This window comes from Ursus maritimus, unplaced genomic scaffold (genome assembly GCF_017311325.1).
Source record: "Ursus maritimus isolate PB19 unplaced genomic scaffold, ASM1731132v1 scaffold_5, whole genome shotgun sequence".
In the NCBI taxonomy this organism is placed as follows: Eukaryota; Metazoa; Chordata; class Mammalia; order Carnivora; family Ursidae; genus Ursus; species Ursus maritimus.
This window is the reverse complement of record NW_024426663.1, coordinates 18,893,292-18,918,638: the sequence shown is the minus strand read 5'-3', so window position 1 is coordinate 18,918,638 and position 25,347 is coordinate 18,893,292. Positions and strand designations below refer to the sequence as shown.

Here is a 25,347-nt window from a genome sequence, read left to right as displayed (position 1 = left end):
TCCCTCTCTCTCTCTGACAAATAAATAAAATCTTTAAAAAAAGAAAAGGAAGCAGAGTAGTTAATAGTGTTATTTATAACATTATGTAATAACTAAATATTGTATATATTACAATAGTCTATATAACAAGATTAAAAATTAATATGTATTATTAGATAAAGATAATGTTGAATAGTAACATTAGTGTTAGTAATAGCGTTATTAGTGATAGATAGTAGTGACTTGTAGAAAGGGCATTTTGGGAAAGACATGAGGGATGGGACAAAATAGAAGCTTCTTTTCCTGTTTGCTGTGTATTCTTTGTATCTTTTGAAAATTTTTATTACCTATGCAGAAGTAAAAACAGTTTTTTTTTTTTAAAGATTTTGTTTATCTATTTGACAGAGAGAGATAGCCAGTGAGAGAGGGAACACAAGCGGGGGAGTGAGAGAGGAAGAAGCAGGCTCCCAGAGGAGGAGCCTGATGTGGGGCTTGATCCCAGAACGCTGGGATCACGCCCTGAGCCGAAGGCAGACGCTTAACGGCTGCACTACCCAGGCGCCCCGTAAAAACAGTTTTTAAAAAGTTAATGAAAGTATAGGATAATGTCAAGATTTACAAGTCTGGAGCTTTCGCTGTTAAGATGTATGTAGCATTTACCGTTTCTCCTAAATTTCGGGGCATATTATATACATAAAACATATTGGATAAGATACGGTCAAAATTGTGTGATGGATTTTTAAAAATTATTTTACTTGCTAATGAGTATTAGGCTTCAATTAAAAACTCACCGATAAGCTTGAATATCCCCTACGATTCTGAAGTTGTCTGTGGGAATGTATTAAAATATAAAAAGGAATCTTTTTTGTATGTGTGAAAGAGCTACCCATTCCTGTGGGCCGTCATTTATTTCTCACTGAAAAATATCAGGTTTCCAAGGCAAATTCAGTGTATTTTTAAAAATAGAACATAATCTCTCCCCTGTTCTCCACCCACCCCCCACCCCAGGATAATGCTCCCGAGTTGGAGGAAGGATTTATTGTCAACATCACTGATGTGTACCTGGTGAATTCTGACTTCTCTACAGAACAGCCAAGTGTGCGGAGGCCTGGGATAGAAATAGTTGAGATAATGATTGAAGAAAATGATGATCCCAGAGGAATTTTTGAGTTTCATGTTACCAGAGTGAGATAAACTTTAATATATTTATAGTAATACAGAAGCTTCTACCTGCTAATTTGGCCAATGTCATATAGTTTCTGCAAAATAATTGGCTTTGCTTCTAGATATTTATAAATACCTGTCTTAAAATTTGTCTTATAGACTAATTATTAGTTCTCTTTGTTAGACCAAAGGATTAAGCAAGTTTATTTTCATTAAATTTAAACCTAAGCATTCTAGAGGCGCCTGTCTGGTTCAGTCAGAAGAGCGTGCGACTCTTGATCTCAAGGTCGTGAGTTCAAGCCCCATGTTGGGTGTGGAGATTACTTAAATGAATAAATTAATTTAAAAACTTTTAAAAAATGTAAGAATTCTGAACACCTATTATGCATATTTATGTCCGATTATTGATTTCTACTTCGAAGGGTGAAATAGAAGAAGAAATAATAAATTTAGAAAGTGATGACATATAAGAAGTTAATTTTGTCTGGTATTTTAACTTATATTCTTTACTTAAAGGATATTGGTGGAGTTATTACTGCCTATGAAGTGCCTTCACCCCTGAATGTTCTTCAAGTTCCTGTAGTCCGGCTGGCTGGAAGCTTTGGGACAGTCAGTGTTTATTGGAAAGCAACGGTGGACACTGCTGGCTTGGAAGACTTTAAGCCATCTCATGGGATTCTTGAATTTGCAGATAAACAAGTATGCTAATCACGAACATATTAGCAATTTTTGGTTGTACTTCAAACATTTTATAGATATCCACCAAATGAATTTGCATTACTGACTGCTAAATGTAGTATACTTGGTACATCAAGCCAAATAGAATTATTATTAGTTAACATGTTATAATTTATTAACAGACATAGGAAGAGAACATAAAGAGGCAAGAATCTCACCCTTTTCTGAACTCCCCCACCTGATTCTATTTTAAGCAGAATTAAAGGAGGATAATAAATGACTTGGAAATGCCTAAGAATGTATTTTAAAAAGTTCCTGGTGAACTTGACTATTCCTATGAATTTTAGGTTAATCTATTCTTTTTATTTCTTTTTTTTTTTTTTTTTGAAGATTTTATTAGTTTGTGAGAGAGTGTGAGAGAGAGTGTGAGAGAGAGAGAGCACAAGTAGGGGGAATGACAGGCAGAGGGAGAAGCAAGCTCCCCACTGAGCAAGGAGCCGGATGCAGGACTTGATACCAGGACCCTGGAATCATGACCTAAGCCAAAGGCTGATGCTTAACCGACTGAGCCACCCGTATCTATTTATTTCTTAATGCTTATCAGTTCAGATATTTATTTACTTAGGGTTTGCACTAAAGGTGTGCATATTTATTACTGTTAATATCCAAAATTTTTTGTTATAATAAAAACAAGATTAAATGATTAAATGATTAAAATGATAGAAAAGAGACAAAATAAAACTAGAAAAATTGAAAAACAGTATTTTAGATTTGTGCCAAAGTATTCTCTAAGAGTTACAAGTTTTGCAAACTGGGCATTTTGTAATATGCAAGTATAAATGTTTTCATAAAATTTTAAATCAATAAATGGAAAAAGCATGTGAACAACCATGAAAATGTTAATAGCCTCAAATGGCAGTATCCACCCACATGAAGTCTGATTTTGCTGAGACAAATTTGTACAGTATGCATCAACTTACTAGTTGCTGCTGAAAAAGAAACATACAGATCTAGACTTTCCTACACATAACGGTCTATGTTGTTAATATTTGAAATCATGAGTTTTTAACAAATTTAGAACTTTAAAACATTTCCTACTCAAAGAAATACAGATTTTTACACTAAAAGAAACAAATACATTGATTTTTCATTGAAATAGCCTTCCACCTCTACTTATATTACCAACATTTTATTTTGTGTATGAGGTTGGAGTCCTATTATTTAACAGAGTCAAGATCATCATTATTCTTAAAGTTAACATTCTCTAGGGGAGGTATTCTGTATTTTACAACATAGAGTTGAGGTGCAGACAGTTTTAATAAGCTTCCATTTCAAGACTTGATTTTGTTCAGGTTTCTGCCTGTGAAGATAAATCCACATTTCTCACTTTCCTCTTTCATTAAAGGTTTTAGGTAGATTTAGAGAGAAAAACTTCATTTTCTGGTAAACATCTTTGTCAAAATACTGGAATTTCCCTCTGAGATACAAGATTTTAAATGTGGAAATACAACTGGAATATTTTTTTAAAGGTTTATTTAATTGAGAGGGAGAGCACGTGCTTAAGTGAGCATGAGCAGGAGAGGGGCAGAGGGAGAGGGAGACAAGCTGGCTCCACACTGAGCAAGGAGCCTGATGTGGGGCTCGATCCCTGGACACTGAGATCATGACCTGAGCCGAGACCAGAGCTGGGTGCTCAACCGACTGAGCCACCCAGGCGCCCCGCAACTGACATATTTTTATGACCAATATGAAATCACAAGCTGGGCCAAGTTTTACTTATTTATAAGTTATAGAAATGTTTAACATGGACCTAGACAAATGAATGACATTCTGATCATAAACATGTAAGAACAGCAGATTTGGGTTTTCTTCCTACCTTTCTTTTACATTATAAGAGTGGTATTTGAAGCCAAAGGGATTTATTCTAACTGCAGAAGACAATGGTAATTTCTATGGTATATGTTTGTGCAATTGTTATTACAGCCAGTATGGCATTTTAAATATCTTTGTTCAAGAATCGGGCTTTGTTGGTTTTTGCATACATAAAACTGTATTTTATTACATATGTAATTTCCTTTATCTTGAAAATAATAGACTGTAAATTTCTGACTTTGAAATACTTTATAATATATATAACTTTAAAATAGTATTATAAACATAACAGGACAAAAAGTACTTTTTTTGTACTATGTTTCTGTCAACTAAAAGTTTATTTATATATGATCAAAAATTGCTATTACATTATATCCTCCTTGCCTCTTGCCCTCCCTTCTTCCCTCCCTTCTCCTTTCCCTCCCTCCCTCTTTTCCTTCTTTCTTCCTTCTTTCTTTTGTAGGTTGCTGCAATGATAGAAATGACCATAATTGATGATGCTGAACTTGAACTCATGGAGACATTCAATATTTCCTTAATCAGGGTGGCTGGAGGCGGCAGGCTGGGTGATGATGTTGTGCTAACTGTGGTTATCCCACAAAATGATTCTCCATTTGGAGTATTTGGATTTGAAGAAAAGACTGTAAGTTATATATATGGGGGGGGGAGGGTACCCTCCCCTAGGCTTTTTTTTTTTTTTTTTTTTTGCAGTTTTTAGAAGATGTCTTTCATTTTTAAAAAAACTATTACCCCTCACTTACGATTCTCTGCTCAAGAGTCCTTAGAGCTGGCTATTGAATTGAGGGCCGGTCCTCTCATCTAGTTTTGACAGTCACGAGTACTCTTACATCAGGTAATTACAAGGGGGAATAAAGTCTTCTTTATTGGGTAGCATAGACCAATATCTGCTTTTTGTCCATACGTTCTGTTCTCAGCCTGCCTTGCTGCCAGACCCCTATCCTGGTCACAAGGCAAGATTCTGTCATGGATCGAAGTGTTACACCCTAGGATACATTTAGCTGGGAGCAGGGGAGGAGGAATTTATTTTGCCCACCCTTCTGGTATTCTCTCTCGACTTATATTGAATAAAACACCACAGTCACCCCAGCTCAAGTGTTCGTATTTCTTCTTTCTTCCCTCTTACTTCCCCCTGGCTGTCTCCTTCCAAGATTTACAAGAGGGAAGCCAGTTATTATTATCACTTCAACTGCAGAGGAAGAAAAAAAGCTAAACCAATCATTTATGCAGCCAGATTTGGTGGCTAGTACTAAATGACTTCTACATCTTAAATATAAAATGAATTGTCAAGACTGTATCATAATTATACATGATGATTTTATGTCATAATTCTGAAGACTATCTTTCAAAGGAAATTCCAAGATGAAATAATCATAAATATATGTAGATAATTCTGATATACACAATTTTTCTGGCTCTATAGGTCACCATTCTCTTTATTTGATCACTTACAGGTAATCAGTAACTCGTCATAGATCATTTTAAATAATCAAACGGTTTGCTGTAATGCTCATTGTCTTTATTGTTCCTTGGATACAAGGCTAGACCTACAGCTTGCCCATTAGGACTGGGCTTCCCAGATGCTTCAGTATTTAAATAAACACTAATAATTGCCTAATGATTTGATTATTGAAATTTCAATTTCATAAGAGAATGGGAACCATAAAAGGGACAGGACACACTTCTGCTATAGCCTAGTGAGACTCTCTTGTGGAAGAAATAAGGATAAGTGTTTGTAAGCAGTGGTAGATCGAAAGAGAGTGGCTGTGAATGTTTGCTCAGCAAAATGGAAAGTCTGGGAAACATAAAACTATTATTTTAGAGTGTTAAAAATTATCCATAATATTATTAACCTGAGATATGGACATCACTAATATTTTATGTTTCCAACAATGCTTTTTTCTTTGCATATGTGAAAAGAAATATTTTAATACATATAAATATGTAACTTAATTATTATAACTTGTCTCTACTAGCTTCTGAGGTTTGATAAAATGTTTAGAGTTTCAGTCAAATCTTCAATGGGAAAACCTTAAAATAATGTTGTTGCTTTTAACTTGGTCATGCTTCTGGGCTCAGGCATTAGACTGTATGTTTACAAGCTTCCCTCACTGTCATCAGGGTAAATGAAGAGTTATATTGGTATTCGTAAGTAATTTCTGTTTATTCATTTTATGGGAACTGCTGTCATCAACTTTAGTGCATTCTTGGTGTGGGAACTGCTACCTTATTGTAATAACTTCGATTTCCAATTTTTCTTGTGATCTCAAAGTAAGAGTGAGGTCACCCATTCCCTGTGTTATTTCTCACAAGCCTTGTGACGGGGACACGAGTTGTAAAGCACTTTTAACTGGGCTGTACACTCAGTAGGTGTCCGTCGCTATTTTTATCGTTGTAGTATCAGGAGCAGCCCTGTGTAGCTCCTTCTTTTATATTCTGTTTCTTACTGCCAAAGGCTCTTGATAACACAGAATTCATCTTCTAACATGTATGTAAGATACACAGTATTGTGCAGACAGCGAACATTTTGTTAGAATTATCTGATAAAACATTAGATTTAGAATGGAAGGATATTGAGGGAAGATTGTTCATGTAAATCTGTGAAATGAATAAGCTGCTCCCAAGGGCAATGTGGGAAGTACGCCAAAGCACTGGCCATAGCAAAGGCTCAAGATATCTGCTTGTGAAACCTCAACTCAAATGTTATTATCTATGGAAGCAAAAAGGACTTCTCTGTGGCTTATAAGTTTATAGTGGATCTCTCCTTTCTCCCTTTGTTTGCTTCTCCTTTACTATTTCTCTTTGAGGAGTGGTGCGAATAGCAGTGGATGTGGAGTCAGAACACCGGAAGCAGAGGAGGCTCCCCTTCTCCAAATATGTGCATAGATCTAGCCCCCAGATTTCTCAGAGTTTCTGTGAGGCTTAAATGAGATAGAATATATGCCAGAACTGACATATAGTAGAAGCTCAATAGTTTTTTTTTTTTTTAATTAGTTGGCTCTAAATCTCTTCTCTTGGCACCAGTACAAAATCTCATGAAAAAAACCAACAGCTTTGTATTAGACATTTAAGTGTCTGTCTGTCTTAAAAATGGAAAGCATTGCATTATATTCTTATATTTACACGACAGGTGGATATTATAGGCTCAGTTTGGACTTTGCTTCACAGAGTTAGTATATGTAATTCAGTTGAACCAAGTCTCTTAATAAGGATCTTGTGTAAAAATAAGCGGTACAGGTAAATCAATGTATTGAATTTCCTTCTCTCTTCATGTCAGGTTAATAAAACCTCTTTTAAATTTGGACTTACTAAAATTGACCAACTGCAGATAATTAGGAGGGCACTTTTGGTCTGTATTATGTGGGGAGCCTGACTACCATTAACAAAGATGCCCTAAATCCTACTTCCTTAACATAATAAGAGTTTATATCTTCTTCATACAAGAGTCTTACATCTGTGTTCCTGGTGGAGTCTTAGGGACACCTCTTCTGCAACTGGCATTTCAGGCATCAGATTTTTTCCTTTTGCGGTTCTGTTCTCCTCTACATCCTGGAGTCCTCAGTAGTCACCTAGCAAATGGGAAAAAAGGAATGTGGAATGTTTTGTGGGAAGTGGATGGCCAGACTAGGAGGAGCATACTTCATTTCCCATATGCTCTGTTGGCCAGAATTCAGTCACATGCTCCACCTAACGGCAAGAGAGCCCAGGAAAGGCCAAGCAGCAGAGTGTCTAGGACAAAAAGAAAGTAGGGTTTGGTGAAGATTTTTTTCTGCCACATGATTGTACCATGCCATGAACAGAGTTCCAAATTGAAAAGTTATTCATTGTAAATAGAAATAAGATGGTTTTTCCTGCTCCTTTTTTTCACCTAACTGGATTGTCTTTCTTTTAGGTAATGGTTGATGAATCTCTTTTGTCTGATGACCCTGATTCATATGTGACATTGACAGTTGTCCGGTCCCCAGGAGGAAAAGGAGCTGTTCGACTTCAGTGGACCATAGATGAGACAGCGAAAGATGATCTCAGGCCTTTGAATGGGACACTTCTTTTTGATGAGGTATAGTCAGCATCTGGACTCCTGTAGTTTTACTCGAACTTGTGTGTGTGTTTTTTTTTTCCCCATAGTATTGCTTATGAATTCATATGATGGTATTTACTCTGTATCTGGAATATTTTTTAAATCATATGCACAATCACACACACACACACACACACACACACACACACACAACACCCTAGATATCTGAAATCAAATTTAATTCAGACAGTGCCTCCATTCCACCATGAGAACTACTCTTCTCTCAACATTTCCTCTCCTGATTGAGGACAAAACCAGTCAACCAAGCTGGACATCTGGGTGTCATCCCCATTTCCACCCACTCTGTAACTCTTGCATGTATTTGATCACTGGGTCTGGTCAAATTTCAGACAATTTAGAGATTATGTTAATTTCCCCCCGTTTTTCCTATGAAAAACTTAAATGGGATTTATGGTCAGAGCTAATTTTTTTATAGTAATTTGCTCTAGAAGCAGCGCGTAATTCTAAGGTACAAAAAGGACACACTTTAAAAATGCTTGTGGACATAAACATTATTCCACTAATGAGAACACCCAAAATTTGGCTCAATCTGGAAAATTTATTATTCCTCTCATTTGATGTAGACAGAGTCTCAGAAGACCATCATATTGCATGCACTTCATGATACCGTGTTGGAGGAGGACAGGCATTTCACCATTCAGTTAATATCACTTGATGAGGTAGAAATATCTCCAATGAAAGGTAAGAGAAATTCACATTTTTATAACTTAAAAAGTAGATACTCAGAAAAATATAACCAAATAATCAATAGTTATAAAATTAAGTTTTATAATTCCTAAAATGTTTGCTAAAACATAAAGATGTCATTTTGCCCCGTACTACAGCCAAAGAATTTTTAAACTAAAATTCTAATGCCTGATATTAGTAAAGTCATATGTCAAAGATTTCATAATACTTAGCTGTGTGATTTTTTAAAAAGATGTTTATTGTAGTGATGTTTATAAAATAAAATGTGGAGGCTTACTAAATGGTCCATCAATAGGAGACCGGTTAAGTACGACAGAATACCATGTGAGTATTCAAATTAATTTAAGATTAATTACATTAATCTGTAATGTAATTAATTACATTAAGACTTAAAAACAATTATATGGGTAACTTGTGTTACAGGAAATTTCATAACATGTTCAAAGTTATCCCATTTTTGTCATGTGCATGTTGTAAATGTGTTTGGAATTATTTACTTGGAATGTTGATAGTGGATTTTAATTACCTATATTTTCTACACATATTTATAATGATGACATATGACTTTTAAAATAAAATATGATTTTATTATTTTTTATTTTTTTAAGGGTTTTTTTTTTTCCTTTTCTTTTGACAAAGAGAGAGAGTGCCCGAGTAGCAGATTGTCAGGCAGAGGGACAGGGAGAAGCAGACTCCCCCTTTTGAGCAAGGAGCCCGATGTGGGGCTTGGTCCCACGACCCTGGGATCATGACTCGAGCCAAAGGCAGCTGCTTAACCGACTGAGCCACCCAGGGGCCCAATAAAATATTATTTTAAAACCTAGCATATTACGTCTGTTACAGCCTACTATGTCTGTTTTCATCTGAAAGTCATTATTACTTCAGTGTTTTGACATTTCAGAAATAAGCATTGTAATTCCCACTGGCCTATGGCCCATACGAAAAATTTTTTCTTAGATCTGGAGAGAAAGGATTAATGTTTCTAAAGCGGTTGCATTGTGTCACATGTAAAAATAACCATAAAATTGGCCCAGCAACTTGGATATGAAAGCTTACTGACTGTTACATGCCTTCTTTGCCATCAAGGACTCCATCCTATGTGAGAGTCTGTGGCCAAAACAGAATTCCATGGCCAAAAAGATTGTCAAAATTGTAGTGAATATCACTGTACATACCTAATGTAGTTTTTTTTTGTTTTGTTTTTTGTTTTTTACATTTTTATTTAGAGTACTTTCCAACAAACCTGTGAGGGAATCATATGATTGTACCATATTCTTCCATACATTTTAAGTTAGCTCAGTTGTCAACACCTCATTAAATGTCAGGATTGATGACATGCAGACTAACTAGACATAGGAATAAGAATATACCAATGGTTCAGGTTGAATCATATATTAATATAAAAAATTTGTAATATATTTCGAACTGTGACATACTTGGACATGACAAACCACTCTTGGTTTTATTACTCCATTGCTAAAGAAAGTGAGATTGTGATAATTCAGTCCCTTGTTTCATGAAACCCTAATATGAACTTCTGGAAACAATTTTCTTCACGTTACTGCTGAGTTATAATATGAATACTCACATTACTTGGGATGATTTTTCTTTCCATTTATATTTGACACATTTTTATAAATGATTATAAGCAATTGTGGAGTCAGAAAATTAAAAAGTACCCAGAAATTCTTGCTTTTGCCACATAGCCAGTTGCAGTGAACTGCAGAACGGTTCCTGCAGAAGTGAATTAATGCAAATGGTAGAAGAGTACTCGCTTATCACAGGCGTGGTAGTGGAATTATTGCCCACTTTCTCTTGTCCCCTTTTGTTAAAATATGATCTAGGGCAAGTTATTTGTCTCAATGTCTTGAGTGCCTCAGTATGCTTAAATAATTTCATTGGTAAAATGAAGATAATGTTAGTACCTAATTTATATGATTGTAATGGCAATTAACTCAAGATTTGTATATGTGAAGTGCTGAGAATTTTGTCACACATCTACTAAGTGAATACATGTGTTTGCTACATCCATGTTATATATCAACTTCAACTTAGGTAGCGCATCCATAATCATTCGGGGAGAGAAGGGAACATCAGGAGAAGTTGGGATAGCCCCATCATCTAGGCATGTCCTCATTGGAGAACCCTCGGGAAAGTATAATGGAACTGCTATCATCAGGTAAGGGCTTCATGATTTTTTTTTTGCTTAGGTGGAGATTTTGAAGTTTTATTTAAATCACTAGCATTTTATGCCATAAGTGCACAGTTCTTATTACATACATATTTTCAAGCATTGTCATTTTATATATTAGTAACATCCTGTGAAAAGTAGAAAACATTTTGGACACCAGTTGAGACATCTCCTGACCTGTCTTGAAGTTAGATCATGAAGAATACTGAGGAAAAATTCCTTCAACAAAAATGTATTGATCATACAGTTGTATATTGACCTCTCTTGACATTAGATCATGACTGCTTTTTGGGTGATTTGCACAACCCATGCCAAGAAAAACACCTAGAGTTAACGCCAGGAGAGCTGATGCTTTTGGCCCTGTTCTGTCACTAACCATGTAAAATGAGAGAGTTGCTTCATCTCTGTAAGCTTGTGTCTTAGCTACAGAAGCATCCCTTTGAAAATCCTCTGGATCCACCATTTTATGATTCTAAGTGTTCTAAAATTAAAATTAGGGCCTACTGTATAATGAAGTAGTATGATCACAGGCAATTTTGTTTAATACAGATTTTCTCATGAAGAGTGGTACAACTGTCAGTGAAGTAACTGAATTTGAGTTAATATTGTATCTTTTGGGTAGTTTTCCTTTAGTGTTGCATGTACGAAGTGCTGTTTTTTAGAGAACTGTGTGAGGTTATTCGTATTTTACACCTTGTATATTAAGTGAAAGGTCTGTGAATACTTCCTTTTAAATCCCTTTAAACCTTCCGCTTTTAACACGTAGGTTTTGCCTGTGTTGTTGAGCAGATTTATACGCTCATATACGCTAATACTTGGAGTGTTACTATCCTGGAATCATAAAACTTTCTTTTGGTTCATAGTTGATAGATAAGGCTATATAATGCATAATGTTCTTGAAATAAATGAAAATTGTTGCTGAAAGACACAGAAAATATTTAGGAAAGATTACTTCAACAAAAATGTACTGATCATACATTTGTGTATTATAGCCTCGTTCGTGGCCCAGCGATCTGGGGGGAGATCACAGTGTACTGGAGCATAGTCCCTCCTTCTGTGGGAGAATTTGCTGAAATATCAGGAAAACTGACAATGCGGGATGGACAGTCTGCAGCAGTTGTAATAATACAGGTATCAATATGACTGGTTTCTGTTATGACCCTTTTGTGTGGGGGGGGGAGTGGTCGGAGTGGTTGGTGTCCCTGAGTTTCTTGTTGTTGTGGATAGGATAGTGGTTCTTTTTGTCCTTCTCTAGGCTTTGAATGATGATATTCCTGAGGAGAAGAGCTTCTATGAGTTTCAGCTTACTGGAATCAGTGAGGGGGGACTACTGAGTGGGTCCAGCAGCACTGCCAATATCACCATGGTGGCCAGTGACTTTCCCTACGGCCGATTCTCCTTTTCACAGGAGCATCTTCGAGTGTCAGAAGAAGCCCAAAGGGTAGAGTGTAAAATGTTTAAAATCTTAAGTATCATTTTTGGTTTTCATTTTGTGAGTGATCTTTTTTTACAAAGCTGGATTAAGTTTTAATTTAAATATTAAGACTTCATGTAGCAAGATATATTATGAGTGATCTTTAAAAAGTGTTTCCTTGTTCATATTCCAGAGTTTTCACAAATTAATTTGCTACTAACATCATTATTTTAACATATACTTTATAAACTTTTATAGATTTCTACATAAACATAACCCTGGTAAACATAGAATCTTTAGTTAGAAACTATAAAAATTAAGTATGAACTGGTAGATTAAACATCCAAATCAGATAAAATTTCTGATGTTCCCCTTCTTGCACAGGTGAACATCACAGTCCTCCGTTCAGGTGGATCATTTGGCCCCGTGAGACTCTGGTATGAGACCGTGAGTGGGACAGCAGAGGCGGGCTTGGATTTTATCCCTGCGGCGGGGGAGATCCTCTTTGAAGCAAGGGAGATGGCGAAAAGTGTGCACATTGAAATACTTGATGATGGTCTTCCTGAAGGCCCAGAGGAATTTTCTCTAGTAATTACAAAGGTGGAACTCCGGGGAAGGTAAAGTTAAAAAAGAATTTTAGGAAAAAGAAAATAAAGAGAAAGAGAATGTGTTGTACAGGGATTAATACTGAACTTGCTCTTTTTCAGATTTATGTGAGAGTGGGACTGGGCGTAGTAGGGAAATTATGACAAAGACTAACTGTTAATTATGCAAACTTCTTAAAATATCAGTTTTCCCTGAAAGTTGAAAATATGTTGTTTTCATTTGACAATTCTCTCTTGGTAGTCAGAGAATTGAACATGGCTTATAATAATCAGGTAAGGAAATGAAAGTCAAAGTCAGCTGGCGTGATGGAATTTACTTTCCCTTCCCTTTATGTCTACACCTGAGGGCTGAGTGAGAACTTTGTCTGAAGGCCATTTCGTCTTCTGTGGGGAAATGAGGTGGTGTTTCAAGTGGGGAAAAGAAATGAGTCAAAGATAATCAGTTGTAATCGTGCACCATGTTTTTATTGAAGATCAAGGATTAACCATATTGAGGCTGTCTCATTCCCTGATTTAGTGGGAGTAGACTTGATTCATAAGGGTGGGAACACCTGAAGCATGCTGAAATACCCACAAGTTGAGTGGTCCAAGGAGCACCTCCGCTCTGACAGATGACACAAAACCCTCAACTAGAATAATTTTGCATTTATATAAGTCTTAAAGGAATTTTTCTTGTTCATGAAAATAGTTTTACATCTGTTATATGAATGCCATCCTTTAAAAGCTTTTTCTAACTAAAATATTTCACTGAGTGACTTACATAGGTAGAATATCTATCATTCCACGTGGAAAAAATACTGTAGGTTTGTGTACACGTCAAATCTTAAATTTTTCAGAAATGATTCCATTTCTGGCAATTGGAATGAAAATTTTTTTTTAAAGATTTTATTTATTTATTTGACAGAGATAGAGACAGCCAGCGAGAGAGGGAACACAAGCAGCGGGAGCGGGAGAGGAAGAAGCAGGCTCATAGCTGAAGAGCCTGATGTGGGGCTCGATCCCATAACGCCGGGATCACGCCCTGAGCCGAAGGCAGGCGCTTAACCGCTGTGCCACCCAGGCGCCCTGAAATTTTTTTTTTTTAACTGGGAAAATAACTATTTTCTTCGGGAGTGTGGGCAGATGCTTAACTAATCTCAGAACTTCTGGAATTGCTTCTTGGGGCCAGTGGCCTTCATGGCTTTGAGCACGTTGAAGCTTACAGTTTGCTTAGGGGCCAGCACTTGCCCACTGTGACAGTGTCACCAATCTGGACATCCCTGAAGCAGGGGGACAGGTGCACAGACATGTTCTTGTGGCCTTTCTCAAAGCAGTTGTACTTCAGATGTAGCGGAAGTAGTCTCAGTGGATGACGGTGGTCCTCTGCGTCTTCATCTTGGTTACCACACCAGACAGAATCCACCCTCAGATGGAGACATTACCAGTAAAGGGGCATTTCTTGTCAATATAGGTGCCCTCAGTGGCCTTCCTGGGCATCTTGAAGCCCAAACTGATGTTTTTGTAGTATCACGGGGGTGTCTCCTTGCCAGCTTCTCCAAGCAGGAACCTCTTCTTATTTCGAAAGATGATTGGCTGGTCACAGCCAGTCTGGTGGTAGGCACAGTCAGTCTGAATGTCTGCCATCCTCCAGCCACCTGAGAAAAGGAAAACTGGCAGTGAGAATGAATTTGAACTTATATTAAATGTGTTAAAATTTGAGCTCCAATTTTAAAACTCCATTTTAATGAAGTAAGTGAAATTTAGTCATTATCCCATTAAGTGTGAGATAACATCTGTGTTATTGACTAACTAGGACTTGGAGATTTTCCCCTCTGTGCTACCTTAAAAAAAAAAAGCAATTCCAAATAAGTCTAATTCTGAGAAAACAAATTTTTCCTTCTAGGTAAATTTATAGGTTTCCTTTGATTTGACAAAGGAAAGTAGTATAATCTCATTTTGCCTAGTTGCTAGAAAATTCACTGCTTTGGTATTAATGTAATCAGCTAATCTACAGTCCATCTCAGACAACTGTTCACATTTACTTTTACCATTTAATATTTTAATCCCCAGTTTTCTAATTTTGCCTTATATATAACCTGATTTCAACCTTTTGAAACTATGTAGCATAAAAATACCAGGTAAATAGAATTTGAATATTGAAGAAAAGACTAAAATGGTTTACTGCCATTTTTTAGCTTTAGGAATTGAAGTGATATGAAACTCTGGAAGTCAAAATGTTTCTTCAGTGGGAATCATATCAATTAAAAAAAAAAGTGATTTCCTTAGCAGAAATATGTCATTAGCCGAGTAAACCACCATCTGTATTCAAGAATAGAGGCATTGATTGTAATCGGTGTCCACAGAAATATTTTCTTGTAGCTTGAGATTTCTGTAGTGCCACGACACCCATTTTTTTTCTTTAAAGTAACCCTTTCATTCTGTCCCTGATTGCACCGCAGTTCAGCGTGCATCCCCTGCCTTGGCCCATCTCTGTGAGATGAGTTTTTCAGTGCATTCCTAGCCCAGAGGTTCATTTTACAACTTTCCCCCAATTTCCTGATAGTCGTATTATCTTCCCATTGCCTAAGTTTAATAACTTTATATTGGTTTTGGTTTCATGCAGGCAGTGATAATTGGGAGCAACATAGAAGTCTATTTCAGACATCATTTCAGAGAAAAAAAGAGTATTTTAGTGTTGGGGATCTTTAAAAGTATTAAAATGCTTAATAGGGCTAAGTTATAGGAACTAAGAGGACCCTTCAGTTCATGCTTAGCAATTATGTACTCGTTTTCTTTTATTGTTATTTTTTCATGACTTTGCAAGAGGGTATGATTTTACCATCCGAGAAAATGGCCTTCAGTTAGACCAGCCACCTGAAATAGGAAATATCTCCGTTGTCCGAATCATAATAATGAAAAATGATAATGCAGAGGGCGTCATTGAATTTGAGCCAAGGCATACTGCCTTTGAAGGTAAGTTCAGCAATCTTACAAATTTACCACTACTCTCTGAGTTACAGAGTACCTGGGCATGACACTGTCTGTTTGAATTCCCACGTGTAAGTGTTCTCAGTTTGCTCTGTGTGTGTACACACATGTGTGTGCATGTATGCACGTGTATGCACATACACGTACACCTTTATATGTAGTTACATTTGCTTTTATATATTTATTTATTTTTTTAATCTATTTTGAGTTATGTTTGGGCAGTATTGAATCCCACTTGTGTATGGCAAGGCTAAATGGTAAGGAATAAGGCTTTAGAAAAGCTGTTTAACCTTAGAGTTATTGAAATGTTTATATTTCAGACATCTTCATGAATCTCTTTGTAATTTATGAAATAATTTCCTCTGTGACTAGAAATCAGTGAATATTCACTTTCTAATGAATAATGACTTTGAAGTTAGTCTTTTACTGGACTGCAGATGCAGGCGGTGTCTGGTCAGCTACTCAGACTTTCTGTGAGAGTCCCTAATAGCAGCTGCCCACTGTTCTTTGTTCTCTCCTCCTGTAGAAGCGGAATGCAGAATCGAGGGCTGTATTCCCTCCGGGGGAAAAAGAGGTGGCTGCTTTTGGGTTTTTATTCAAAGACATATGCCTTTCAAAACAAACATGTTATCCTCTTACTGCAATTAATTTATTGACCTCATTGTCTCTATCAAATTCGTTGGTTATCTGACCATTTTTAAAGTTCATCAGAAATCACTTTGGAGGGGCACCCGGGTGGCTCAGTCAGTTAAGTGTCTGCCTTCATTCAGGTCACGATCCCAGGGTCCTGGGCTTGACCCTCGCAGCAGGCTCCCTGCTCAGCAGGGGAGTCTGCTTTTCCCTGTCCCTCTGCCCTTGCTTGTGTGCTCTATCTCACCCACTCTCTCTCTCTCTCAAATAAATAAATAAAATCTTAAAAAAAAAAAAAGAAATCACATTGAAATTGATTATTATTGACTTTATGGGTAAAGTCTTGGAAGACACCACCATTTTGTGAACCTCAGTCTGGTAAAAGACATGCTGCATTTTTTATACCAAGTAATAAATAAAGGACTTAGAATTTTTTTTTCTGTTCACTCATTTCTGTTTGATTCATTTTCTTTGGGGGGATTTGGAGCAATGCATATTTATAATTATAATGTAAATTCAGTACTATTAGCCATAGCTAATATGAACTGTTGACTAATATAAGCATAGCCAATGTAAACTCTATTAAATGATATTTTAATTTAGAGGTTAACATAGCTTAAGAGCAAAATAAATTCTTGAGAAGAATTTTTAAGTTGAAATTAAACATTGAGGATACATTTTCAGATTCTCAAATAGATTTCATAGGAAGTTAAACTGGATTTTTATCTGGACTTTTAAAAAACATTCATATGATATAATTAACATGAACTTCAATTATTTATACTACTTATGTTTCCACTAAATGTAGAAGCAATCCAGAATACTTTCCTTTGAGTACATATGTTTTAAGTATTTTTCATGTTCATCTAGTATTGCTTTGGAAAGCAAGGATCATTTATTTCTATGTAGCACATAGAGGAAGAATACCTGTGCTAATGCTTAAATAGGTTATTTCAGTTCTAATTTATACTGTTCACTATAATTTTCAACTTATGACAGACTGTATTTCTCATAAAAAGCAAGTCTTGAAATTGTCACTAATTTTTTAAAAGATTTACTTATTTATTTGAGAGAGAGAGAGTGTGTGTGTGTGCGCACGCACCCTGGGGGAAGAGGGGCAGAGAGAGACAGAGAGGGAATCTCAAGCAGACTCCCCACTGAGCAGGGAGCCTGACACAGGGATCAGTCTTACCATCCTGAGATTATGACCTGAGTCAAAATTGACAGTCAGACACTTAACTGACTGAACCACCTAGGCTCCCCCTAATATTTTTTAAAGTGATAAATGAACTATGGAAAAAATGAGAGCTTGCATTGTACTGTTATATTTAATTGCTAGGTTTAATTTGACTGAATCTTATAAAAGCTAGTTGTTTGTGTGGCATACCAATTAACTGCACATCCCTGCTCCAGTGGAGGAAGATGCTGGCATGATCATGATTCCGGTGGTGAGGCTGCATGGAGCTTATGGCCGTGTGACTGCTGATTTCATCTCTCAGAGCTCCTCTGCAGTTGCTGGTGGTGTCGATTATATACTGCATGGCAGCTCAGTGACCTTTCAGCATGGGCAGAACTTAAGTTTTATAAATATCTCCATCGTTGATGACAGTGAAAGGTAATACTATTTAGTAATGTCGGACATAATATAGGCATATGTAAAGCATGATTACTGTGTCCCAGTCCTTACTTATGTTTTGCACTGATAATAGAATTTTAGATTACACATATGCCCATTAAGAAACAAGTGAGAGACTTTTGGGGATTCTGGGGTAGGAAAGAAGGGATTGGGAGACCATTGGGATTTTGTGTCACTTTTTCATATAGAGGGAAATAATAATTTTTGCTCTTTTATATTTGAGAGGTCTAATCAGAGCGTAGAAACATCCTACCATTCACTTCCTTAATGCATTAAGCAATTCAAAAGAAAGGAATAAATTCTAATAACTATTGCAGGTTATATAGTATTGAAGTTGATCATTCATGCTTTTAGTTGAGCACCCTCTTCTTACCATTTGGTGTATGAATGCTGTGCCTTGAATATGTATGACCAATTTGGAAAATGACTAGTTATTTGGATCTTAGAAGCATTTTAATATGTTTAGACTCACAGAATTGCTCCTTCTTACTATGCAGTGAATTTGCAGAGCCCATTGAAATTTTGCTTGTTGGAGCTACTGGCGGAGCGGTCCTTGGGCGCCACCTAGTGAGCAGAATCACAGTTGCCAAGAGTGACTCTCCCTTTGGCGTTGTAAGGTTTCTTAATCAAAGCAGAATTTCCCTTCCTAATCCCAATTCCACAATGATTTTATCCTTGCTGCTGGAGCGGACTGGAGGACTCTTAGGAGAGATTCAGGTAGAGTTATTCTTCCCATGGTTTTAAAAATAATTTTGATAGATTGAGTAAGGAGTTGGATTTTCTTACTCTTCAAATATATTCATTTATACACAATCAAAAATATTTATTAATTACTCACTGGGTATAAAGTGGCTTCCAAGTCCAATGAATTACATAAAAATATATGAGATATAGCTGTCATCGGAACTCTTGAGAGCAAGTTAGAAATGAGATGAAGAATTCTGATAAAATGCATTAGTTAAAGTATTTGTTGAGTGCTTTCCATGTGCCAGACCCTCTTCTGGGCACTGAGAATACATCAGTGAATGAGACAGACGTCGTCTCTGTTCTCTTAGAGTTTTCAGAACAATAAGCAGATAAAAAGAAAAAATATGTGATAACACTTAAGTGCTCTGCAGGGATGTCAAATTGAGAAACACAATCATGAGTGACCCATTGACTACTCTAGATGGTGACATTGTGATATTTAAGCTGAAAGCTAGATACTGAGAAATGGTCATGTAATTGTTAGAGTGCTGAGCTCTTTGGCAGAAGGAATAGTCAGTGTGTATCTACAAGCCTGGCATGTTTGAAGTCTGGAGGGTTCCATGCAGTAGAGGACTTGGAGGGGAGTGGGTGTCAGCACAAGATACATCAGAGAGGTCAGTAGGTGTTTGAGACAGAGACCCTCCTAAGCCAGATTAAAGGGCACTCTAAGTGCGAATAGGATGCCATTAGAGAGTCTGAAGCAGGGGAATGGGGTCGATGTCACCCGGTTGCCATTTTAAGTAGCTCACTTAGGACTGCTGGGGGGGTGGAAATGGAATATCAAGAAGCCAGACTAGAAGCGGGGAGGGCAGTTAGGAGGCTCTTGCCCTCTGTCATCCAGGGCAGAGTTGACAGTGGTTCTGATGGGTGCAGATGGGATGGTGAGAAGTGAATAGACATTGAGAATCTTCTGGAGGAAAAATTCTCTGGGCAGTGGAGGTCGAGGCAAAGAGGAATCAAGAATAACTGTTAAAATTTTAGTTGAGCAACTGGTTAAATTTCCATTGTGTTTACTGAGGTATCCAAAAGCTTGGCGGAAAATCGAGAGCTCTCTTTTGGTCTTGTTCATTTGAGATTGGACATCCCAGTGGACATCCCAGTGGGGAGTCGGGCGGGCAGGGGGATGTGTGAGTACTGGCTGTGGGGAGGTCAGAGGCTGCTGATACATGTGAAGGCATCTGAAACCATGCGGCCGAAGGAGTGTGGATGGGAATGTGAAGGATACAGCCGGAAGTCCCGGGCTGCCAGCATTGAACTATCTGAGGAAGGGGAGCCAGCATAGAAAATTGAGATGAAATCACCTAGGTGTCTCAGTTGTTAAGTGTCTGCCTTCGGCTCAAGTCATGATCCCAGGAAACCTGCTTCTCCCTCTTCTGCCCCTGCTTGTCTCTCTCTCTGTCAAATAAATGAATAAAAATCTAAAAAAAAAAAAAAATTGAGATGTAAAGGCAAAGGGGAAGGTATGTATCATGGAGGCCATGAAAGCCAGGATGCTGTGTTTCAAGAACGAGGAAGTGATCAGCTTTGCCCAGTGCTGACGAAAAAGAAACAAAGAGAAATTCCCAATTTTCTTTCCTTGTAGATATGAAAAGTGTATAATTTTATATTATAGAAATGTTTAAAATGCATTTATTATACAATTTTGTTTCTTGCAACAGTTGATGAAAATGTATGTTCATTTTATGCTAGGAATTTATTTAAGTATAGTTAGAGGAAATTGCACACCCAGCGGATTTTCATGTGGTTTTATTGTCTTATTCAAATAGGTTTTGATTGACAGAGCCTGTGCATACAGCAAGACAGTGTTGTACTCATTTCTTTAAGTTTATATTTCTCTAATATATGTATATTTAAAATGTGTGCTTTTATATTTTTATTTTCCTGTGATGATGACAAATGACCAGGTATTCATATTTTTCTTGACTTATTATCCATGAAGACTGATAGTCTGTAAGTTTGTGGTTTATATTTGCAAATAGTGTTATTTTGAAAAAGACAGGAGGAATTCCCTGGAGATATATATATATATGAAAATTATTCTAGGATATTTTTTTTTCTTATACTACATATCCTGCAAAGTAATTCTTTGTTTAAAATTGATTATCTCTGGGGCACCCGGCTGGCTCAGTCAGCAGGGCATGCAACTCTTGATCTTGAAGTTGTGAGTTTGAGCCCCATGATGGGTACAAAGATTACTTTTAAAAAGTCTTAAATAAATCTTGAAGTTGTGAGTTTGAGCCCCATGATGGGTACAAAAATTACTTTTAAAAAGTCTTAGATAAAAATAAAATAAAATTGATCATCTGTATTAAAATGCAAACACCCTGCAGGTGAACTGGGTGATATTAGGACCCAATTCTCAGGAAGCCTTACCACCACAGAACACAGACATTGCGGACCCAGTGAGTGGATCCTTCTATTTTGGAGAGGGAGAAGGTGGTGTGAGAGCCATCACTCTGATAGTCTATCCTCATGAAGACATTGAAGTTGAAGAGATTTTCATTATTAAACTTGAACTTGGGAAAGGAGAAGCTAAATTAGACTCCAGAGCTAAAGATATTACATTAACAGTAAGTCTCACTTTATTTTTCCCACAACATTTTTCCCACAACATTTCCCACAACATATAAATACAATTTATATTTGTTGAAACTCCATGGGCTTATGATGAATTGAAAGTTATAAAACCAAACAAAGTCATAATGATTCCTATGGACCAGACATTCTGGTTACTATATTAGTTTATTATATAGCTTGATTATTGGTAATTACTTTTTAAAGGGCTCTCATATAGTGATAAATACTTATTTTCCACTTTGAGAAAATTTGGTATTATGGGAATATTTTTACACTTTCAGACAAGCTGTTTGTTATATCATCCTAAATGTTGGATATCTTTGCCATGAAAATACATAATAAAAGTTATTAACTCACTCACCAGTCAGATTGTTGGAAGGAAGAATGGTATTTGTTTAGTTAGCACAATGATGTGTTGGATCAAATCTGAATTGAGCATATTTGATGTGAAAGAACCATTCGGTCTGTCAGGGGTAAAAAGTGCTGAGGACCAGGGCTATGAAAACAATGCAGAAAGGTGCTCTTTTTTTTAAGTTTTGAAAATAGTCTGGGGTCTCTATCAGATTTCTCCAGAAAGAGAGAGAGAGAAAGTTTGATTTTAAAAAAATTGACTCAACGTTTGTGAGGGTTGACAAGTCCCAAATCCATAGAGCAGGCTAGTAGGCAGGAAGCTCAGGAATGACTTGCGGTTGTGATCATGAGTTTGAATTTTGTGGGATAGGCTGGCACACTGGAAACTCAAGTAGGATTCCTAAATTGCAGTCTGGAGGCAGAATTCCTTTGTCTCTGGGAAACCTTAGTGTTTGCTCTTAAGGCCTTCAACTGATTGGATGAGGCCCACTCACAATATTAGGGGTAATCTCTTTTACTTAAAGTCAACTGATTGTAAATAGTAATTACATCTACAAAATATCTTCACAACAACATGTAGACCAGTGTCTGACTAAACAATTGGACCTGGTTAAGTGAAGCAAATATGAGGCAAATCAAGTCAAATTCAGGCATTGAAGTAATATCCTTTTGAGACCCTACAAATCAAAGTTTTCCAGACACTCCCATTATCCTTGGAGAATAAGAACCTACTTGTTTTAGATGACAGCCCGTGTACTTAAAGCAGCTTTTGAAAAATCAGGTGGCTAGACAGATTATATTCAAGCATTATTCCTGTGTTTCTTTCATTTCTTCAGCTTATCTGTATATTGATATATTTGATACTGTAATTTCATCTTTAGTTGTTATATATGGCATTCACTCGGTTGTCTCTTTCTATTTTTAGATACAGAAGTTTGGTGATCCAAATGGGGTTGTTCATTTTGCTCCTGAGTCTTTATCTGAGAAGACCTATTCAGAGCCATTGGCTCTGGAAGGGCCCCTGGTTATTACTTTCTTTGTCAAAAGAGTCAAGGGCATTTTTGGAGAAATTACGGTATCATTTTTCATTTGATTTTTAAGTATTGTAACAATTTGCCTGACAAATGTGGTTGTGAAGAACAGAGAAACTCTGCCTTCTGGTATAAGTTTTGGAAGTGACATGAGTTTCAGAGAAGCTGAGAAGGTTCATTTCAGCACCTTTGGGTTCTCTAGGCAACATGAACCTCTCTAGCTGTCTTTCTAAATCCAGCTACACTTAGAGTGAAATGATCTTCCTCACACTTAATCATGAAGACTATGACTGAACTATTTTGCATTTTCTTGTTTGCTATAACGATTAACTTATCCTACTTAAGTCCCTCAATGATTTTTGTAAATTGCTTAATATATTCTTCAGGGCTTTATTTCTATCATTTTTTCACTTACCGACTGATTTTTAAGAGGTTACATTTGCATGTATGTTGACATAGAATGTTTGGGGATACTCTTGTAAAATCATTGGGATATCTGTCTAACAGACCAAGGTTTTTGTTTGCTAGCAAAACGTACTTGGCAAAATTTCTTTATGGATTTAACTCTTCTCCTGTATTGGAGATTAACCTGGTACTGCTTCAGTGGAAACTTTATGGTTAGGAATCCAAAAATTCTTGGAAAATAATTTTTAATTCTTGAAATCTTGTTGTTAAAAGCAAACAAAAACAAATTCCGATATAAAACAACAGACTGTCTACTCACTTGTTACCTTCAAGTACTGTCTGTGGTTCAAATACCTATCAAATACATATTCAGGCCTTTTGGATGTGTTTGTGGAATTGCCATTCTAAAGTTAACTTTGCTTTGCTTTATCTCTTCAAAGCATGTTATTATTTTAGAAGTAGGTGAAATGAGATTTTGTAATTTTCTCCTGCAAATTGCACGCATTAGCCCAAAAGAGTTCTTATACTTTCACGGTGCTAGTGTCATTCCTCCATACTTTCTAAACTGACTCTTTGGGGCATCTGGCTTTGAATATAATGATGCATAATTAAAATTTATTTTTTGTATATTATATAAGAAAACATAAAGGATTTTGATTCAATATGCTGAATTATGTAACTTTGTTGGATTTTTTCCTTTCATTTTAGGTTTACTGGGAAATAAGTAGTGAGTTTGATATTACAGGAGACTTTCTTTCTACAAAAGGATTTTTCACTATTGCTGATGGAGAGAGTGAAGTGAGCTTTGATGTGTATTTGCTACCAGATGACATACCTGAGATAGAGGAAGATTTTGTGATCCGGCTTGTTTCTGTAGAGGGAGGAGCAGAACTGGATCCAGAAAAATGCACCACACGGTTCTCTGTTTCTGCAAATGATGACCCACATGGAGTATTTGCTCTGTATTCAGATTACCAGTCAATCTTTATTGGGCAAAACCTTAGTAGATTCATCCAGATTAATGTAACCCGGCTTGCTGGAACATTTGGAGATGTTGCTGTTGGATTTCGAATCTCATCTGACCAAAAGGAGCCGCCAGTTGTTACTGAAAATGTAGAGAGGCAACTGGTGGTCAAAGATGGTGCCAGATATAAAGTGGACGTGGTGCCGGTGAGGAGCCAGGTTTGTAGCATCTCTTCATTCCAATATAACTCCTTCCGGAGAGCACTTGCTTATCTCATGAGCAGCTTACCATCTTATTGAGATATTTAAATGTAATCATAGAAATGCATAATAATTACTGGATGATACATTTGCAGATTGTAAATGAACTAAGTATAGTCCCATTTGGAGGTAACATATTTTTGTCTGATCGGTAGCAGGCACTTACGTAGGACTTACTCCTACATCCTTGTATTCTTTGGGAAATCGACTCAACGCCCTGACCCTGTTGATTATTTTCTAACCTCCATTTCCTATTTCTGAAAATTTTCAAGACTGGAATAAAGACTGCAAAACTGGGGAAATGAAACATAGATCAACTTAACCAGAATATGACTGTATTAAGTCTCATTTACAAATTAGAAGAGTTTTTTTAGAAAATACAGTGTGCTTGAATTATGTACCTTGAAACATTTTCCCATCCATATCTATATAACATTACCTTCTGAATGCATTCAAGTCTTAATTTCTGTTAATGAACACCAGAAGACATTCCTTAGCTTTTCTAGGAATAGCTTTGTATTATTCTATTAGTGAGATTTCATTTCACACTAAGACAAGCTACAGTGAAGATCTGATTATTCTGTTATTTTACTAAGCAATGGGGATAGTATAAAACAATTCTTACACTACACGTAGAAAACCAAAATATATGGTATATATTACATGGACTAAAACACTTGATCTGCCTAACTCTTAGATTGTGTCTTCTAGTAGGTGGTACCTGGTACCTTTTGAGGGATGTTAGTCCTCTTTCCATTTCCCTGTAAAAGCTGAATGGTATACAGTTGACCTTTGAGCAACAAGGATTGAAATGTGCAGATTCACTTATACGTGGATTTGTTTCAGCAAATGCAGTATGGCACTGTAAAAGTATTTTCCCTTCCTTATGATTTTCTTAATAACTCTTTTCTCTGGCTTACTTTATTGTAAGAATACAGTAATAATATATAAAAACATATAAAATACGTATTAATCAACTGTTCATGTTATCAGTAAGGCTTCTGGTCAACAGTAAGCTATTAGTAGTTAAGTTTTGGGGGACTCAGAAGTTATATGTGTATTTTCTCCTTCT

At 36.6% G+C, this 25,347-nt stretch overlaps 1 protein-coding gene and 1 pseudogene across 1 annotated transcript in view; one reads left to right on the top strand and one right to left on the bottom strand.

Moving 5' to 3' along the window:
• ADGRV1 (adhesion G protein-coupled receptor V1) overlaps positions 1 to 25,347 on the top strand; it is a 471,428-nt gene that overhangs the window by 125,874 nt on the left and 320,207 nt on the right. The window contains exons 55-69 of the mRNA XM_008700836.2: positions 988 to 1,164; positions 1,660 to 1,842; positions 4,157 to 4,336; positions 7,604 to 7,768; positions 8,374 to 8,491; positions 10,553 to 10,676; positions 11,681 to 11,819; positions 11,944 to 12,129; positions 12,487 to 12,719; positions 15,511 to 15,659; positions 17,718 to 17,919; positions 18,438 to 18,657; positions 21,018 to 21,257; positions 22,541 to 22,690; positions 23,760 to 24,233. Coding sequence (XP_008699058.2) covers positions 988 to 1,164; positions 1,660 to 1,842; positions 4,157 to 4,336; positions 7,604 to 7,768; positions 8,374 to 8,491; positions 10,553 to 10,676; positions 11,681 to 11,819; positions 11,944 to 12,129; positions 12,487 to 12,719; positions 15,511 to 15,659; positions 17,718 to 17,919; positions 18,438 to 18,657; positions 21,018 to 21,257; positions 22,541 to 22,690; positions 23,760 to 24,233 — 2,940 coding nt within the window. The remainder of the gene's footprint in view (positions 1 to 987; positions 1,165 to 1,659; positions 1,843 to 4,156; positions 4,337 to 7,603; positions 7,769 to 8,373; positions 8,492 to 10,552; positions 10,677 to 11,680; positions 11,820 to 11,943; positions 12,130 to 12,486; positions 12,720 to 15,510; positions 15,660 to 17,717; positions 17,920 to 18,437; positions 18,658 to 21,017; positions 21,258 to 22,540; positions 22,691 to 23,759; positions 24,234 to 25,347) is intronic.
• Positions 13,844 to 14,330, bottom strand: LOC103672163 (annotated as a pseudogene).